The sequence below is a fragment of the Oscarella lobularis genome, chromosome 1, assembly GCF_947507565.1.
Source record: "Oscarella lobularis chromosome 1, ooOscLobu1.1, whole genome shotgun sequence".
Taxonomy (NCBI): Eukaryota; Metazoa; Porifera; class Homoscleromorpha; order Homosclerophorida; family Oscarellidae; genus Oscarella; species Oscarella lobularis.
The window spans coordinates 1,180,379-1,196,996 of record NC_089175.1 but is presented as its reverse complement, the minus strand read 5'-3'; the positions used below and the strand labels follow the sequence as shown (position 1 = coordinate 1,196,996).

The following is a 16,618-nucleotide window of genomic DNA, read 5'->3' as shown; positions in this document are numbered from 1 at the left end:
TTTGGCTGCTTTAGCGCGCGTTGTCTCGCAGGACTGAGGACGAACGATTGAAATGGTTCGCTGGTTTCTTGTCTCTTTCTCAATACAGTTGCTTACAATTTACCTCAGGCGACGTCTGCGAACGTGCAAGTAGCCGTGCGATGTCGTCCTTTCAACGGTAGGCCGTAAAAACGTGGACGCGACCTCGAAAAAACCCTCTCCACGCTTCGTTAGATCGCGAAAAGGGCAAACAGGCGACGCGAATCATCAAGATGGACAAGAAAACGACGACGATACACAATCCAACTCCAGGAGGCGGAGCGAAGGCAAGTCTCGTTGTCAATACACAAGAATCGGTCTCACCCCGCCTAACAACCGAAAAAAAACTCGTTTTCTCGCAGGAACACACGTACACGTACGATCGAAGCTTCTTCTGGGACACGAAATCGGTACGAAGCGGAGTCCAAGACGACGAATAAACCGCGATTTTTCGCAGGAGGAAATCTACAGCGAATTGTGTCGTCCATTGCTGGAAAAGTCGATGGAAGGCTACAATGCGACCGTTTTTGCCTACGGACAGGTAGACAATGAAATTTTGCTATATATATTTTTTGAGGAGACAATGATTTGGTTTCGTTGCTAAGACTGGTTCCGGGAAGACGTACAGTATGACGGGGACGGAAGAAGACCCGGGTGTCATTCCTTTGGTGAGTGCTAGAGAATACATTGGGCTTTATAATAATAATAAAAATTCTTTTTTTCTTTTTTTTTTTAGATGCATCAGGATATGTTTCATCGAATCGAAGCGGCACCGCCAAACGTGCAATTTCTCGTCACCGTGTCCTACCTCGAGGTACGGAGACCAGACAATGATTTCTAATCGTATTTATTATTTGGTGGGGGCTCAGATTTATCAAGAGGTAATCTATGACTTGCTGAATCCAAGTGGTATGGAAATGAAAGTGCGTCAGCATCCCCAGCTGGGCATGTGAGCTGCTACAGTACCAAGAAATGCACGTGCACAAATGATTCTCTCTAGATATGTTGAGGGCTTGGCTGAGCTTGTGGTGAGAAACGAAGAGGACATAGCTCGTCTACAGGAGCAGGGGAACAAAGTGAGAAAGATGGCTGCAACGGAAATGAATCATTCCAGCTCAAGGTACATCACCCGAAATTCCTCAAATTGTTGAAACTTTTCTTTTCGTGTCGATTTAGGTCTCACAGCGTCTTCACGATTCAAATCGAGCAAAAAGACTCCGAGTCGACGACGAGTCAAGGTTTTCGAGCGAAAATTAATTTAGTCGATTTGGCTGGATCGGAAAGAGCCGATTCGACGGGCGCCGAAGGAGAACGACTCAAAGAAGGAGCAGCCATCAACAAAAGGTAAACAATGAAATCGTTTATTTAAACAATGACCCCTTTCCCTTGATGTGTGATTTTAGTCTAAGCGCTCTTGGAAATGTCATCAATTCGCTCGCTGATTCGAAGAAACGAGGCGGACACGTGCCCTACAGGGACTCCAAATTGACGCGTATACTTCAAGAATCGTTGGGCGGAAATTGTCTGACTGTCATGCTGGCCATGGTGTCACCCGCTGGTGGGCAGATGAAACGAGATTAGAATTATTTCTAAAAGAAATCGTCTCTCTATATATAGATGTTAATTATGGAGAGACGTTGTCTACGCTTCAATATGCGAATCGAGCGAAAAATATTCAGAATGTTTCTAAGAAAAATGAGGTTGGTTGAAGAGTCTGCTTGTTCTATATAATGATATCTTTGTTGTGTGTGTGGCAGGATGAGAATACGCGAATCATACGCGAATTGCGAGAGGAGATAGCGCGCCTGAGGGAGAGTCTAAATCGAGGTGGAGGAATTGGACCGAGTCACGACGAAGTCTTGCGAATGGAGGTGAAATGTGACGTCACTTCGTTTTTTTCCAATGGGTAAACGCTTTCCATTTATTAGGGCATGATAGAAGATCTTCAAATGGCAAAGCGACAGACGTGGGATGAGAAGGAGAAATTGTCGTCTATGTACGAAGATGAACGACGAAAGAATTTGGCCAGCAGAGTGAGTGCAATGTAATAATTTAAATTTTTAATTAGAAATTATGGGCATTTTAGGGAATCTTGGATTGGGTCATGGACACGCTGAAAAAAGAAAACAAGGAAGTGCACGAAAAATTGCAAAAATTGGCAAAAGAGAAAGACCAGGTTAGCGCGCACGTTAAATTTTTTTTCGCCAAAAAATGAGGATTCGAGCGCGGAGTGAGCCCCATTCTGTTGCCGAGCCTTTTCCCTACGCAGAGGGAACCCGGTGCTTACATTTCTTTGTTGCGACGAATGATTCCCTCGCCGATCCCCTGGCTCGGCTGTGACGCTTCGTCGCCGTGGGGGGACCGGGTAGAAATCGACGCCCTTATGACCGACACTTTCTGCCTGGCTGTCCGGGGACTTTCCCCAGGGCGATTTTTGCGAAAGCGCCGGAGCGCTTTCCGTTTGTAGCCCCGTCGGTAAGCCTCGGCCGAATCCGTTGGTTAGATATGGATGGGGCGTGTTTATAAGCACGTGCGCGAGGCAAAGGTTTTCGCTTGTTGGCTTTAGAAATTTTTTTGGGGATAGATGTACGTTGGGAAGTAGTCTCGGTTTCGCTCTGCGCGCTTTTTTGACGTGCGCGTGTTGGTTTAGCTGCGATTGCGGTCAATTCTCCTAATTGTGAAACGTCTTTTTTAGCTGGGTACGGAGTATAAGGAGAAACGAAAATTTGTCGACGATATCAAAGACGATTTGCAGAACAAAATCAACGAATATTCCAAATTTGACAAGTCAGGTAAGATGCTTTTTTGCCCGTTTTGTGGAGAGGTTTTGACTAGTCCTCCACAGAATCCCAGAAGCCGGAAGCAAAGCAATTGGTGGCTCAAATACACGTCGTAAAAGAGCGACTGAAGAAAGAAAACGAAGAACTGAAGGAACTGAAGAAGAAAATACGCGACGTTCAGGATAAAATAAAAGCTCAGAAAGAGGTACACGACTTCATGATAGGAATAGTACATGATTTCACTTTTATCTAAACAATAGGACGCCGAAGCTCATGCAACATTCCTTCAGGGTAATCGGGAATTGAGAGAAATGATTGAAGTAAGTAACGGAAACGTCTAACACTACTTTTTTAATTCCTTTGTTATAGAGAGATGAAAGGGAGAAGGTGGAGCGAGAGAACAAGGCGTTTCTAGCCGATGAATTGGACAAAATGAAGCTCGAAATAGAGCAAGAAAAGGCGGAGCTCAAGGTTGGATTTTCCAATGGTCAGAGTCGGTTTCTAAGTGTGTATTTCAGCTGCGTGTTGTGCAAGAAGGTGCGGAAATCAACGCTGAGCAATTGGCCAAAGCGGAAATGGAGCTGATTGAACTCAGAGCTCAGAAATCGATGATGGCCTTACAGGTACGCGTCACTGTATTTTATAGGCAATAAAAACAACTCAATTAAAATCGTTTAGATTCAGACGCTGGAGCAGGAGAAGCAGCGCTATAAAACGAGCCTCGAAGAAGCCTACAAACGACAGAAAGACGCATTGGAAATACAGCAGCTTCAACACTTTCAGGCAAGTGATTCAGATGACATTGACTCAATATCATATATATACTCTCTTTCTCAGGCGTTTCGCTGCTATCGCGAAGCGTTCGAAGACCAGAAACGCATGCTCGAGCAACGATATCGCGGCCTACTAGAAGAGGCCATTCAGGACGCCATCTACGTATCAAAATCCAACAACGAGCTGCAGATGGAAAACGCCCAGTTGCGAAAAGGTAGCACCAAATACAAAAAAATCAATAACACACACATATTATAATTATTTCTATATCAGACGCGGCAATTTTGAAAGATAAATTGTCCCTAGCGGGCATCGACTAATTATTACTACGTAGAACTCAAGCCCGGTACGTGTCTGTGATAAATACTCGACGTTTGCCCTTTGTAGATAGAATCGATTTCTTTTACGTCGACGTCCACGCCGTCGAAACCGTGCTCCATCCCGTGCAATACGAGTCTCGTCAGCGTCTTGATAAACGTCGTCGTCGCGCGCTCGTTCATCTCCTCGACGTCCATCCACTCGCATTTGAGAATCTCGTCTTCGCACGGACTGATTCGGAAGGTGAGCGGGCGAAGGCGACAGACGAAGAAGAGATCGGATCGACCGAATGCGCCGGGTAGATGATGGTGCTGACGAAAGGCAAGCAACGAGCGAAATTCTGAGAAGAAGGAGATGAGGATAGAGATCTCACGGGGGAAGCATCGATTACCTGTATCGATGCCAGTCTCTTCTTTCACTTCTCTGACTGCTGTATCAGCTGTGGAAGAAATTTCACAATCAAATATTTTTATAAGGTGAGTGTCGGGGGGTTACCTATGTTTTCACCTACGTCGCTCAAGCCGCCGGGGAATTTCCATACAGGCAGCCTAGCACACTGAATGGTTTCGTATTGATAGAGGGGACTCTTCCCCCTAGTCAACGGCTGGCTTACTTGTACTGGTCTTGCACTGCTAAGACTTGCCTCGTATCCTCACGAAGTACAACCCCTGAAAATAATATGGAATTTTCAGGTAATTTTTAATTGAATAGATATTTCTACCTGAAGCTGCTACTCGATGGGTAGCGTAATCTACAATTCTAGACGGCTTATCACGTCGCATCCAAAGCACCATTGTCGCCTGATCGTCCAAAGCGTGATGGTACTTGAATCCGTGTGTTGCAGCGATTCGAGCCAAGTTACTCTGCTCGAGAGGTATCTGGATCCATGCAGCTTGCCGATTTGACTCCCTCCAATGCCGAATCGACGCTGGAAACGACGTGGTTTAGCAAATATCGGACGGGTCGAGAGCAAAATCACCAGCAAGACGTTCATTGAAGTCGGATTCAACGATTCGTCGATCTATTTCGACTCGGACATTATTATAGCGACCTTCGACGTGCGGCAGAACGAGCGCGGACAAACGACGAAGAGCAAAAGCGTTCGATTTCATTGCTCATGCGTCGATTTTGGCGCGAAGTGCCCGGATCCTGTTCGGCGGAATCCGGCGTGGATTGAATGGAAAAGTGTCAGCGAGCGCCGGGCTCGCTCACCGTATCGCTCACGCTACCTCTCGCGTGCAACATATGCCTGGGAAAAGTAAGACCGGCGCTCCAGGGCGCGTCAAACAGCGCGAGGCGCCCCGGTTCGGGCCCCGGTCGAGAAACGGGCGCGCACGCTCGCCTCGACTCGTCTTTAGCCACAGGATAGTAACCGAAAGTCGTCGCCAACCGTTTTAGAGCGTTTCGGCAGCTCTGGGAACGGAGAACGAGCCATTTATTTCCGTCGATGTTTTTCAGGTAAAAGAGCCGGTTGTCTGCTCGAATCACCACGTCTTCTGCACTGTGTGTCTCGACGAATGGCTCAAGATGAACGGGCAGTGTCCGTCGTGCCGGACGCCGATCGCAAATCGAACGAAGCTACTGGGTGAATCCAAATAATTTCATTAGTACAGTACAGTACAGTGGGGTGGGGTGGAGAAGCTGGAGGGGGGTGAAAGGGGATCCCGAAGCCTCGAGAATAGTAAGGGCGCGGCGGCGGACAGGATATGTAACGCCCGCGTGGATTTGTCATCTAGCACCTTTTTTAATAGTCCAATTGGACGGAAAACAAATGATACTAGTGACCTTGTGGAAGCTAGCGCCAAAGATAGACACGCACGAGGGTCAACTTTGTATATCGCGAGAACACGTGCTGATGAGATACTACTCATGGGTACACTCACGATAGTTGGGAACATTGGATTGTGTACTGAAAAATCCACGTACTTTGAAAACAGAAGTAGCCTTGCTGATGATAAGATAGACGCACGAGTACACACTCGTGGATAGAACGTGTTGAGATAACACTAGGGATTGTATACTTTTGGACTCCTTGAAACCATACTAAAAGATAACCTCTGTCTGCCCTTTTTGTCTAATAAAGGAGGCGGAGAAGATCTTAAGGAAGTTGTTCAGGATAGATCGGTGCGCAGCGATTTGAGACGGACTCGACTTGAATTGATTTGTAAAGAATATGAGGTGACGAGAGATCGTAGTCGTTTCTTGATCGATTTGACGGGGAGGGGATCGATGTAGAGTGATTACTCGACTTTGCAGTGCGAAGTTGATGAGCTTCGATCGTCAAATGCGCTGCTTCAAGAGGAAATGAAGAAGAGTGGCGAAGTTGGCGATCATTCTTATGCGCTACCGAGTAGTTTAGACATCGATAAATTGAAGTTCGTCGCGAGCCAATTGAAAGAGATGACCGAGTTGTACGAGAAGATGAAAGCGAGGATGGAGAAATTGAAAGAGGTGACTCACGCACCGCATTGCAGTACAAACATACGCCCACTTGCTACTCGTGTTTGTGTCTGCGCAGGAAAACGAGAAATTGAGCAACGAGAACTATTTGCTCCGCGGCGAAGTGGCTCACATGAAGCGAACGGACAAGGCATCACCTTCAAAGTAAAAATCATATCTAGTATGAATTCTGTACCTGTTCGTTCCATCGCCTAAACCGCACCGTTGTCAAGTAGTTGATCTAATTTAATCTATCTAAGTTGATCTTCGTTGTCTAATTTTTTTTATTCTCTTTGTGCAGGGTTGGCCTGTTTGCAGTGGCGGGTCTCGAGACGCGAATTCAGAAGCACGAACGACAGGAGACCCAACTTCAGAAGGCTCTCCAACGAAGCGATCAATATATTGAAAAACTCGAAGCTGAAGTGAAATCGCTGAAGGAATCGAGTGCCGCCGCCGTTGCCGCCACCGCCGCCACTGAAGCCGCTGCACCGTTGCAGGTCGACCCCAACTTTGCAACGAGTCTAATAAGAAAAGGAAAATCGTCGACTCACACTGTCGACATCTCCTCTCATTTTCCGATTCGACGTAAATCGTTTCGATTGGGCGCTGTCGGCTCGTTGTCGCTTAAACGCGGATCCAGCGGGGATTCGATTGAAGGAAGTGATGGTCGATGCTCCGTTCACGTCGAAGGTACCCAAAAGAAACTAAAGTGGACGCTCTAGATATCAATTTGCGATTGAGAACGAATAAAATTGAAGCCCTGCGATGGATTTCTATTTTGGCGGTTTTGGAACTGGAACTAAGTATTCCCGTATCCTAAACCGCCGTTACCGAGAGTCACCGAGCCTATAGCTGGAAAGGAAATTTACGCGGGTCACGGGTCGCTTCAGCGAAATCCGGTGATGTCATTCCTTGGGATTTGCGCTTGCGTGCATCACTTGGACCCTCCCCGTCTAAGGTAAAAGGTCGTCGTGACGCTTCGTCTTAAAAACGCCGCAAGTCGGTCAATTCTCATCACTCGCTCCAACCCGATCACCGCTCGAACTCATTCGCACAATGAACGCTTTCGCACCCTATCGCGAGAATCGTAAGAGAAAGAAAAACGAAGCCGATCGCACTCGAAACACGGCAATATTTCCCTCTAGAAGCAACCGACGGCTCCTTCAGCGACTTCCACGACGTATTCGGTACGAATCGCAAACGAAACCCCCACGAAACCTCGTCCAATTTCAATTTTCTCCACCCGGGGCCCCCTTTTCCCTTCCCACGCGCGCAGCGGCTCTCTCCGAAGACAGCTCCATGCTTCCATCCTCGGTCACCTGCGAATCGGACGACGACACGGACGTTCCGTCGGCGTCGATCGCGCCGCCGCGCCAACGCAAACGCAAATTCACCGGTCACATGCCCGCTCAATCAACATCTCAACCCTCGTTTCTCCGCAACGCGATCTCGGCGGTCGCAGCGAGCGGCACGGCGCTAGCGCCGACGACGATGTCGGCGGCGAGCGCGTCTCTCCCGCCGGCGCCGCGTTCGGCGGCGACGCTGCGTCACGTCGCGCGCCAACGCGCCTCGACCGCCTGGCCGAACGTCTATCTGAAAAAACTTCGCCGATTCGTCTCCGATCCCGATTCGGGCTTGGACGGCGATCACGCCGACGACGAGGAGGAAGAGGACGAGGATTTCGTCAATTCGCCCTATTTGTCGCCGACCGTTTCGCCGACGCGTCGTCAAGTGACGACACATTTCGGAGGCGGCGTCGGCGGCGTCGGCGGCGGCGGCGACGAGTCGTTGGAACCGTATATGAAAATACTCGAGCAGCCGGAGTCGCACTATAGGGCGCGATACGCGTGCGAGGGATGTCGCGGGCCGATGAAATCGCGCAGCGCCGAGACGACGAACGAGAACGTATTTCCGACTGTGCAGGTGCGTGCGAACCACCGCGCCCCTCCCTTTCGCGGAGATTTAGACGAGCAAGTGCGATTTCGCTCCTTTAGATTATGAATTATATGGGCTCGGCGACGGTGAACGTGTATCTCGTCACGACGTCCGGCGATCCGCACTATCACGTTCTCGTGCCCGGATCGAGTCGAACGAGCAATTGCAAGGCGTCGCTCGTCGACGGGACGCCGTCGCTCGAGCTCTCGCTCAACGGCGAAGAAATGGAGGACATGATCGCCGTGTACGGAGACTCCGCCCCCTATCTATGAAGAAAATATTTTTTTTTCTCTCTAAGGCTCGACAATTTGAGCATTCGTCGTCTTCGACGTTGGGAAGGCGATCGAAAGTTGAAGAATCGCGGCGTCGATCCGGCGACGTTCAAGAAGGATCGTGTCCAGGCGGCGCTTATGTTTCAGGCGACGATTTTCACGCAGGACGGCGTGCGCGTGTTGAAGTGTCAGTCGGAGCCCTTTCAATGCAGTACGTGGTGGAGAGGGGGTGGGGCGGCGGGCCGTGGGCGGCAGACGAATCACCGGCTTGTTTTTTCCTGTGTTTTCCAGCGGCACCCAAGGGATCGCCCGAAATCAGCTGGATCAGTCACGATTCTGGACCGGCGAGCGGCGGGAACGAAATCGGTTTGATTGGCTCGCGATTCAATAAGGGCTGCAAAGTGCGATTCTACAGTGAGTAGTGTTGAGTGTCTGGTTCTCATTCGATTACTAATGGGATTAGCTCGTTGGGGAGGGGCGTGGGTGGGGCGGGGCGGGGGGAAGGCATGAGATAAGAGCGATTTCCCAATCTCTCTGCTTCTAGATGACAATTGGGAGACGTACGCCACGCTGGATCGTGCTAAATCGAATCAGGCATGTTTACTTTGATTCTCTATCTTTTTTTCTTCTTATCCTCGTCTCTCCAAAAGGGCGGTGCCGTCGTCGAAGTGCCGCCGTTTGAGAATGTCAGCATCACCGAGCCGGAAAAGGTCTGCATCGAGATCCGCATCGGTCCGGAGAAGAATCCGCAGCTGAGTGATCCCGTCGAATATACGTACATGCCTGAAAAGGGCTCCGGTGAGTTGATTTGGCTCGTTTGTGACTAAGGACGTGTTCGCTTCACTTCGACGATGAAGTGAGGCGAAAATGATGGAGCAGAAAGTCGCGCGTTTTTGTCTGTGGCGTGGCGTGTCCTCTCTGTGCAGTATTGCGTGTGGTCACCCCCTTTTTGGTATTTATGCGTCGCGGAGTGAAGCCAGATGTTAGGGTCACCTTGCCCCGGAGGCTTCCGAGCAATTTTTCATATATAAAAGTGACCCTACTATGGGCGGGCTTCACTGCGCCTTGAGTGAGGAGCACATCGCTGCTGGGCGTGCTTCTCATTCGATTATTGCACGGTGGTGTAATTATGCGTATATGTATGGTATGTACACTTTCTGCTCCATCTAGACGACACCACAGTGATATGTATAGTCTAAAATTGTTTTCATCTGTTTCCCTTGCGTATGTATTTATTTATTCATTTATTTATCGCTTTTCTTTATTATCGTCTGTTCATTTCCCCTTTTTTATTATCTATCGTCTCCCACTGAGTGTTTTGTCCTTCTTTTTACTATATACTGCAGTCTGATTTACAGCAATTTTGCGAAGAATTTAGACGTTCATGGGTGTGACGCCTCTGGGTGCCCGACCCTGGTTGGTTGGGCTCCACAATGGCTGTCTGTCCGTGGCAGGCTATGCGTCGTCGCGCAATCTATGCGGCGTCCTAGGCTGTTGCCTATGGGGCGAATTGACAGTATAGAATCTCTCTGTTGTGTCTGTGCGAAGCATGCTAAAGGGAGGGAAGAGGGGGCAGTGCCCTCTCCATACAAGGCCTCCGATTAGAAGAGAGGAAGGGGGAACAGGGAACAAGGCCTTGTATATATTACGTAGTAGTAACTAAGGCACTGAGACTCGTCATAAGAGATGGGGACGGGCGCAATTGCATGCAGTTGATTAATTAATTAATTAATTAAGTCTCAGAGCCTTGTTGGTAAGGGTCATTACCCGTTCTTATTTTTTCCTCCTTGCTTAGGCGACACTGACTGCTCTAGCCAGCAGTGTTCCACCTGTCGCGAGCTGGCTCCATTCATCAACATGTTTGCTTTGAATGTGAGCGGCGGCGGCGGCAACAGCGGCAACAATGAGGTGCTCCCAATGGAGAGACCAAAGACGGAGCCGAAACGCAAATCATCGGGCTTTGCCAATTTCATGGCAGCCTGTCCTCCGCCGGCTGAGGTTGTAAATCTCCTGAGTCGGCCTGCTTCGCCGCCTCTGGCGATGACGGCCGCGGAGCCATCTCCGTCGCCGCCGTCTCGAAGTAGCGACAATATTTTGAGACAGCCGCCGCCCCTGCATCATCATCAGTCGACGGACGAATCGCTGCCGGCCGACATGGTGCTGTGTCAAAGCTCGGGGCTGTCGTTTCCCGAGAATTCGTTGGAAATGATGCTGGGAAGCGATCAGGTGAGACTGTTGTCGATGGCGGCTCCGGCAGGGGATTTGACTTCATTGCCCCTGGTGGAATCGTATAATCAAACTCCGTTGTATCATACGACGACGCAACCGGGGAATGGAAGTGGTCACTCCCCGACAGCAGCGGCGGCTGCGGCTGCGGCACTACTGTCAGGGCAGGTCGACGCTTCTGGTGGGATACAGGGTCTTTTCTGAGGACGAACTTATTTAATTAATGCATGCATGTATGTACGTACGCGTTTGATTATTGTGTGAATGCTTGAGTGTAGGTTTTTCTTGCGTTTCTTTAGATATAAATAAAATATAGAGAAGATCTCATACCCTGGTCTCATACTTGACTTCCTTTGAGCGTGCGTTAACCACGTGGCAATTGCAATTCCTATTGGACGAGAACGGCGACGTCATCAATGACGACATAAGATTACCAAAGAGCAGAAGAGAAAGCGACGTTGCGCCACGGCCAAGCGTCGAGCGTCTCCGATGCAAAGACAATGAACGTCGAACCGGTAGCGACGACAACGACGACGACGAACAACAAACTCGAAAGCTACACGAAAAGCCAGAAACGTGAGCGAAAGCCATGTGCAAGCTCGTAAGAGTGCGCTAGAGCGTGGGTCTTTTTCTTCTTCGCAGTCGCCCTTCTCGAAATCGCACATCGCGAATACCAAAACGAAAACTACGAACGCTCGAAGTCGCTCTGCATGGACCTTTGGAGTCGCGATCCAGAGAACACCGCCTGTCTCCTTCTCCTCTCCTCCATTCACTTCCAGTGCCGTCGACTCGACAGGTAACAGCGCGAAAGCGCGCTATCATCTCCCCTCTAATAAAACCGCAACAACAACGCGTCTTCTCTTTTCTCTCAAACAAAAGATCGGCCTTCTTTTCGAAATTGGCGATAAGAGCGAATCCGCTTCTCGCCGAAGCCTACTCGAATCTGGGAAACGTCTACAAAGAGCGAGGCGAGCTTCAACTCGCGCTCGACAGCTATCGACACGCCGTCCAACTCAAGCCCGATTTCATCGACGGTTATATCAATCTGGCGGCGGCGCTCGTCGCGACGGGAGACGTCGAAGGCGCCGTACAGAGCTACGCGACGGCGCTTCACTACAATCCGGTACCGTAACTCGTGCGTGGCACACTCTTCGCTTTGTACGAATGCGTGCCTGTCCTCAGGATTTGTTTTGCGTGCGCAGCGATTTGGGCAATTTGCTCAAGTCGCTCGGGCGTCTCGAAGAAGCTAAGGTATTATTTTTTTATTGGCTGTATTGGGGGGAGGGGGGGAGGGGGGTGGTTGGGACACAGGGAGGGGGGGGGGGGGGGGGGGTCCCATATGGGCCTTAATTAAAAAAATTAAAATGTTAACGGGCGGGAGGTGGATGGGAAGGGAGGGATGGGTGGGGTGGGGCGGGCGGGAAGTGGGGGGTTGGGCACGTGGACGGGGTTGGTTTTTCATTTTTTTGAAATCACTGAACTGATGTGCGAACCTTCTTTCCCTTGTACTGTAGTAGATTATATAGCTAGAGCCTATGGATGTACATATGCGGCAAAAGTGGGTCTTCTCCGGTGGTGGTGGTGGTGGTGCCTTTGAGATCATGGTGGAGTAAGTGGCACACGCTGAGTGTGTATGTCTGTTTTTTTTTCAGTACTACTGTGCGTGCATAGGCAGTACGACTGCAGCCATCAAACGATTGCACGCTAAGAATAGACCACGTCTAGTGCAATGGGATGAATAAATAGAGAATATCATCTACTAATAATGTGGTGGTGGTGATATTAATTCTTTGGTGCAGCTTGGGAGGGCGGGAGGAAGGGGAGGGAGGGAGGGAGGGAGGGGGAGGAAGGTAAGTGCTGGGATGGGGGCATCATGGGATTGGGAGGTGGCTGCTCCAAAGAATTCACGTGATTCTAGCTAAGAGTTTTATTGGTTTGGGGTTCTATTCTTGGCTTGGTCTCTTGATGGCTGCTGAGACTAGAGAAACTCTCTTTCTAATCACGTGCGTGCGTGATCTTTTTTTTCGAGCGTTTGCGCGTGAAGAGAGAGTTTCTCAAGTTTTGCCTATGTGTATCTGCAGAAATCTTTTTTTGACTCGTTTTTAATCGAAATACTCTGGGGGGTATCTTTAGGCCTGCTATCTGAAAGCGATCGAAGTTCAGCCAGCATTTGCCGTTGCCTGGAGCAACCTGGGTTGTGTTTTCAATGCTCAAGGCGAAATATGGCTAGCAATACACCACTTTGAAAAAGTAGTCATATGATTTTAGTAGCAACCCGAGAGATTATATTACTTGTCCAAGGCTGTGCAGTTGGATCCAACTTTTCTGGATGCCTATATCAATTTGGGAAATGTGCTCAAAGAGGCTCGAATATTTGACAGGTTAGTCAGAAGCCCTTGGCCACTGTTAGCTCTCAGACTATAAGTCCCGTGGCTCGCCTATTTGTAGAGCTGTAACGTCCTACTTGCGTGCACTGATCCTGAGTCCCAATAATGCTATTGTGCACGGCAATTTAGCGTGCGTCTATTACGAACAAGGGTGAGTCTGACATCTGATCTCCACAAGCATTCGATCTCAAAAAAAAATTCATAAGGCTAATCGATTTGGCTATCGATACGTACCGTCGCGCTATCGAACTTCAACCGCAGTTCCCCGACGCCTACTGCAATCTAGCGAACGCACTCAAAGAGAAAGGAAAGGTAGAGGAGAGACGTCCACGAGTAGAAGACGCGTATGGCACGCTTCCCTGCTTAGATACAAGAAGCGGAGCAGGCGTACAACATGGCTCTAGTCCTCTGTCCCAACCACGCCGATTCACTCAACAATTTGGCAAACGTAAAACGCGAGCAAGGCCGAATAGAGGAAGCGACGCAGCTCTACGCCAAAGCGCTGGAGGTCGGCGCAACGCACTGATGACGATGATGTATCCAATAAATAGATTCGTGTTCTTTTTGTCTAGATTTTTCCTGATTTTGCTGCGGCGCATTCCAATTTGGCGAGCATTCTTCAGCAGCAGGGGAAGCTTCACAATGCCTTGTCTCACTACAGAGACGCTATCAGGTTGAAAAAATATATCAAAACGTGGGGGTTTTTTGTTCATTTTTGTTTTAGGATTGCGCCCGGTTTTGCGGACGCCTACAGCAACATGGGAAATCTGCTTAAAGAGATGCAGGACTTGAATGGAGCCTTGCAGTGCTACACGAGAGCCATACAAATCAATCCGGCGTTCGCCGACGCTCACAGCAATCTCGCTTCTCTGCACAAGGTCAGACGACGTTCAGATGGGGATTTCTCCTTCTTCTAATGTGCGTTCATTTGAAGGATTCTGGAAACATTCCCGAGGCAATCACTTCGTACAAGATGGCTCTGAAATTGAAACCCGATTTTCCGGACGCGTTTTGCAATCTCGCTCACTGTCTTCAGGTATAAGGGGTGCAATTATCCTAATTTTAATTTTTGAATTGTTTCTTTTAGATTATTTGCGATTGGAGTGATTATGATAATCGAATGAGGCAAATCGTTGCCATTATAAGCCATCAGTTGCGCAAGAATCGTCTTCCCTCCGTGCATCCTCATCACAGCATGCTTTATCCGCTCTCTCACGCCGTGCGCAAAGCCATTGCGTCGCGCCATGCCTCTCTCTGCTTGGACAAGGTCTGTCCGAGTGAATGGCATCGAAAAAAATGCCTTCTACGTTTTTCTACGTGTTTTTCTCTTAGGTCAAGATTTTCCACAAGAATCCGTATAGGTATCCCGTCGATTTGAAAGCGTCCGGAGGCCGTCTGAGGATTGGATACGTGTCGTCGGACTTCTGTAATCATCCGACGTCTCATTTGATGCAGAGTGTGCCGTCTAGTCACAATCGACGTCGCGTGGAGGTAAAGAAAAGAAAAACGCGGGATTTTATAAGCGTAACAATAAAGTTTCTCTGCAAGGTTTTCTGCTTTGCATTGTCACCTAGCGACGGCTCTCAATTTCGGTCCAATGTGAAGGAAGTGGATCACTTCATTGATCTTTCTCAGGTATACTACTACTACTACTAATAATAATCATATTTGAATATAATGATTATCTTGATTTTTTGCAGGAGCCGAATGCAGGCAAGGCTGCAGATCTCGTTCACGCTCACGGCATCCACGTTCTCATTAATCTGAACGGATACACGAAGGGTGCAAGAAATGAAATATTTGCTCTGAAGCCATGTCCACTTCAGGTAAGGAAGGAAGAGTAGTACATCAATAATAGAGAGGGCTCCCTTATATAAGATCAGTTCATTTGTGAAAATAAAAATTTTAGGATTACACTATAAATCAATATAGAGTGGCTCCTTTATTATGTGACTCGCCTCTAATTGATTTATAATTCAATTCATAATTTTCTCATTTTTTCTCAGGTCATGTGGCTTGGATATCCAGGCACAAGCGGCGCTCCCTTCATGGACTACATCATCACGGATCGAGTGACGTCACCAATCGAACTTTGCGAGCAGTACTCTGAAAAACTCGCCTACATGCCGCGAACGTTCTTCATCGGCGATCACGCGAACATGTTTCCGCATCTGCTCCAAGAGGACTCCGGCGAAGACGTCACGGAAGCGAAAATGAAGCACTGGGTCACCTCTACATCCTCCGCCGCCGTCGCCGCCTCGTCGTCGTCGTCAAACGGCGTCTCCCGTATCGAAGTGACGTCGTCGGTCGGCGTCGTTCCGCCGGCGGCGACGGGAGTCAATTTAGGTTTGACGGCGCGCATGCTCAGCGGCGAAGATCGCGTTCCCTTTCATCCGTTGACGACGCGCGCGCAATACGGCCTGCCCGACGAGGCGATCGTCTATTGCAATTTCAATCAGCTCTACAAGATCAATCCGGCGACGATGGAAATGTGGATTAATATATTGAAACGCGTGCCCCATAGCGTCCTGTGGCTCCTCCGATTTCCCGCCGCCGGCGAGGCAAATGTGCTGGCGACGGTCGCTGCGGCAGGCGTCGACGCGAATCGCGTCGTTTTTTCGGCTGTCGCGCCGAAGGAAGAGCACGTGCGTCGCGGAAAATTAGCCGATATGTGTTTAGATACGCCTCTTTGCAATGGGCACACAACAGGTAAATAAATAGAAATATATGAGTATATACATTTTTCTCTCTCTTTTGTAGCGATGGATGTTTTGTGGGCGGGCACTCCTATGGTTACGTTGCCGGAGCAGACTCTGGCGTCGCGCGTCGCTGCGTCTCAGCTGACCGCTCTCGGCTTTCCTCAGCTCATCGCCAAGTCGGCGCGCGACTACGAGGACATAGCGTGCGAATATGGCTTGGATCGCGAAAAGTAAGTTACGCGGGGTTTTGTAATGCGCGTGCGTTGTTGCCCGGGTAACCCGATTTTGTCTATGTGCAGGCTCGAAGCACTCAAGGCGAAAGTGCGAAAAGCGAGAGTGACGTCACCGCTATTCAACGTCAAAACGTTCACGCACGATCTCGAAGAATTGCTGCTGAAGATGTGGCACCGACACGCGAGCGGTCTTCCTCCCGACCACATCGTGTGAATGTTTTTTGTACATAAAGAATCGGAGAACCCACTAATATTGACTTTCCCTTTTCTCCCTGAAGATGCCTTTCGAATGACTGCCGGAATCTCTTTGCCTTCTTAATTAATACAATTACCAATTTGCGTTTGAACGTCTTTCTATTTAGGAAAGAGAAGAGCGCCCTGAGAACAAAACACCCGGCCATACAGACTCAGGTAAAGTCAGAAGCTCGGCGAAATGTCGCAACAGAAAAATTGGCCAGTGCGTTTTTATGTTACAATTTTACCAGGGACCTGTTCTTAGCGCACTTCAGTGCAACCCTGCTTGCGTAAGTGCTGCTT

At 49.2% G+C, this 16,618-nt stretch overlaps 5 protein-coding genes across 9 annotated transcripts; 4 read left to right on the top strand and 1 right to left on the bottom strand.

The window, feature by feature from the left end:
* The first annotated feature begins 19 nt into the window (after positions 1-19).
* On the top strand, positions 20-3,982 carry LOC136184453 (kinesin-2b-like). The gene is made up of 23 exons (XM_065971367.1): positions 20-55; positions 109-157; positions 214-305; positions 381-428; positions 476-559; positions 624-686; positions 755-832; positions 888-967; positions 1,019-1,138; positions 1,195-1,362; positions 1,422-1,576; positions 1,636-1,718; positions 1,776-1,889; positions 1,947-2,051; positions 2,105-2,194; positions 2,714-2,810; positions 2,864-3,003; positions 3,059-3,118; positions 3,168-3,269; positions 3,317-3,421; positions 3,477-3,581; positions 3,636-3,786; positions 3,846-3,982. Exons 1-23 carry the CDS (start codon positions 53-55, stop codon positions 3,890-3,892), a joined length of 2,139 nt encoding a protein of 712 aa, XP_065827439.1. The 5' UTR covers positions 20-52; the 3' UTR covers positions 3,893-3,982.
* Positions 3,772-7,101, bottom strand: LOC136184543 (nucleoside diphosphate-linked moiety X motif 6-like). 2 transcript variants are annotated; one of them, XM_065971461.1, is made up of 6 exons: positions 4,870-7,096; positions 4,612-4,818; positions 4,504-4,558; positions 4,386-4,438; positions 4,282-4,329; positions 3,774-4,230 (listed from the first exon to the last, which is right to left on the bottom strand). In XM_065971461.1, the coding sequence occupies exons 1-6, from the start codon at positions 5,000-5,002 to the stop codon at positions 3,899-3,901; spliced, it is 828 nt and encodes a 275-aa protein (XP_065827533.1). In that variant the 5' UTR covers positions 5,003-7,096; the 3' UTR covers positions 3,774-3,898. The 2 variants fall into 2 exon arrangements, with proteins under 2 accessions (XP_065827528.1, XP_065827533.1); XM_065971456.1 differs by having other exon boundaries at positions 3,772-4,329; positions 4,870-7,101.
* Positions 4,057-7,095, top strand: LOC136184535 (ORC ubiquitin ligase 1-like). The gene is made up of 8 exons (XM_065971443.1): positions 4,057-4,366; positions 4,434-4,549; positions 4,602-5,148; positions 5,349-5,475; positions 5,974-6,068; positions 6,126-6,341; positions 6,409-6,494; positions 6,631-7,095. Exons 3-8 carry the CDS (start codon positions 5,068-5,070, stop codon positions 7,049-7,051), a joined length of 1,026 nt encoding a protein of 341 aa, XP_065827515.1. The 5' UTR covers positions 4,057-4,366; positions 4,434-4,549; positions 4,602-5,067; the 3' UTR covers positions 7,052-7,095.
* A 164-nt stretch (positions 7,102-7,265) lies between the features above and the next one.
* On the top strand, positions 7,266-11,089 carry LOC136184487 (nuclear factor of activated T-cells 5-like). Of its 4 annotated transcripts, XR_010669369.1 has the most exons (10): positions 7,266-7,416; positions 7,475-7,516; positions 7,606-8,252; positions 8,324-8,508; positions 8,563-8,747; positions 8,828-8,950; positions 9,081-9,130; positions 9,187-9,334; positions 9,908-10,052; positions 10,332-10,475. XR_010669369.1 is itself a non-coding variant. In XM_065971394.1 (9 exons), exons 1-9 carry the CDS (start codon positions 7,386-7,388, stop codon positions 10,964-10,966), a joined length of 2,046 nt encoding a protein of 681 aa, XP_065827466.1. In that variant the 5' UTR covers positions 7,266-7,385; the 3' UTR covers positions 10,967-11,089. The 4 variants fall into 4 exon arrangements, 3 of the variants coding, with proteins under 3 accessions (XP_065827466.1, XP_065827472.1, XP_065827484.1); XM_065971394.1 differs by lacking the exon at positions 9,908-10,052 and having other exon boundaries at positions 10,332-11,089; XM_065971400.1 differs by having other exon boundaries at positions 9,908-10,473.
* Positions 11,090-11,185: 96 nt separating this feature from the next.
* On the top strand, positions 11,186-16,428 carry LOC136184375 (UDP-N-acetylglucosamine--peptide N-acetylglucosaminyltransferase 110 kDa subunit-like). Its single transcript, XM_065971271.1, has 19 exons — positions 11,186-11,338; positions 11,405-11,558; positions 11,642-11,885; positions 11,945-12,013; positions 12,896-13,012; positions 13,064-13,143; positions 13,211-13,300; positions 13,356-13,461; positions 13,517-13,657; positions 13,722-13,822; positions 13,874-14,027; positions 14,084-14,185; positions 14,237-14,416; positions 14,482-14,640; positions 14,698-14,784; positions 14,850-14,975; positions 15,156-15,858; positions 15,910-16,078; positions 16,148-16,428. The coding sequence occupies exons 1-19, from the start codon at positions 11,263-11,265 to the stop codon at positions 16,293-16,295; spliced, it is 3,006 nt and encodes a 1,001-aa protein (XP_065827343.1). The 5' UTR covers positions 11,186-11,262; the 3' UTR covers positions 16,296-16,428.
* The last annotated feature ends 190 nt before the right edge of the window (positions 16,429-16,618 follow it).

Excerpts from the sequence above, each read along its gene's own strand:
- LOC136184453 (XM_065971367.1), top strand. Across the intron at positions 158-213 it reads GCGATGTCGTCCTTTCAACG|ATCGCGAAAAGGGCAAACAG; the intron begins GTAGGCCGTAAA and ends ACGCTTCGTTAG. Across the intron at positions 968-1,018 it reads CAGCATCCCCAGCTGGGCAT|ATATGTTGAGGGCTTGGCTG; the intron begins GTGAGCTGCTAC and ends GATTCTCTCTAG.
- LOC136184543 (XM_065971456.1), bottom strand. The coding sequence starts at position 5,002 with ATGAAATCGAACGCTTTTGCTCTTCGTCGTTTGTCCGCGCTCGTTCTG. Across the intron at positions 4,819-4,869 it reads CTTCAATGAACGTCTTGCTG|CGTCGATTCGGCATTGGAGG; the intron begins GTGATTTTGCTC and ends CGTCGTTTCCAG. Across the intron at positions 4,559-4,611 it reads CCATCGAGTAGCAGCTTCAG|GGGTTGTACTTCGTGAGGAT; the intron begins GTAGAAATATCT and ends TATTATTTTCAG.
- LOC136184535 (XM_065971443.1), top strand. The coding sequence starts at position 5,068 with ATGGAAAAGTGTCAGCGAGCGCCGGGCTCGCTCACCGTATCGCTCACG. Across the intron at positions 5,149-5,348 it reads GCAACATATGCCTGGGAAAA|GTAAAAGAGCCGGTTGTCTG; the intron begins GTAAGACCGGCG and ends GATGTTTTTCAG. Across the intron at positions 6,495-6,630 it reads GACAAGGCATCACCTTCAAA|GGTTGGCCTGTTTGCAGTGG; the intron begins GTAAAAATCATA and ends CTCTTTGTGCAG.
- LOC136184487 (XM_065971394.1), top strand. The coding sequence starts at position 7,386 with ATGAACGCTTTCGCACCCTATCGCGAGAATC. Across the intron at positions 7,417-7,474 it reads CGCACCCTATCGCGAGAATC|AAGCAACCGACGGCTCCTTC; the intron begins GTAAGAGAAAGA and ends ATTTCCCTCTAG. Across the intron at positions 8,748-8,827 it reads GTCGGAGCCCTTTCAATGCA|CGGCACCCAAGGGATCGCCC; the intron begins GTACGTGGTGGA and ends TGTGTTTTCCAG.
- LOC136184375 (XM_065971271.1), top strand. The coding sequence starts at position 11,263 with ATGAACGTCGAACCGGTAGCGACGACAACGACGACGACGAACAACAAA. Across the intron at positions 11,339-11,404 it reads CTACACGAAAAGCCAGAAAC|TCGCCCTTCTCGAAATCGCA; the intron begins GTGAGCGAAAGC and ends TCTTCTTCGCAG. Across the intron at positions 11,559-11,641 it reads CAGTGCCGTCGACTCGACAG|ATCGGCCTTCTTTTCGAAAT; the intron begins GTAACAGCGCGA and ends CTCAAACAAAAG.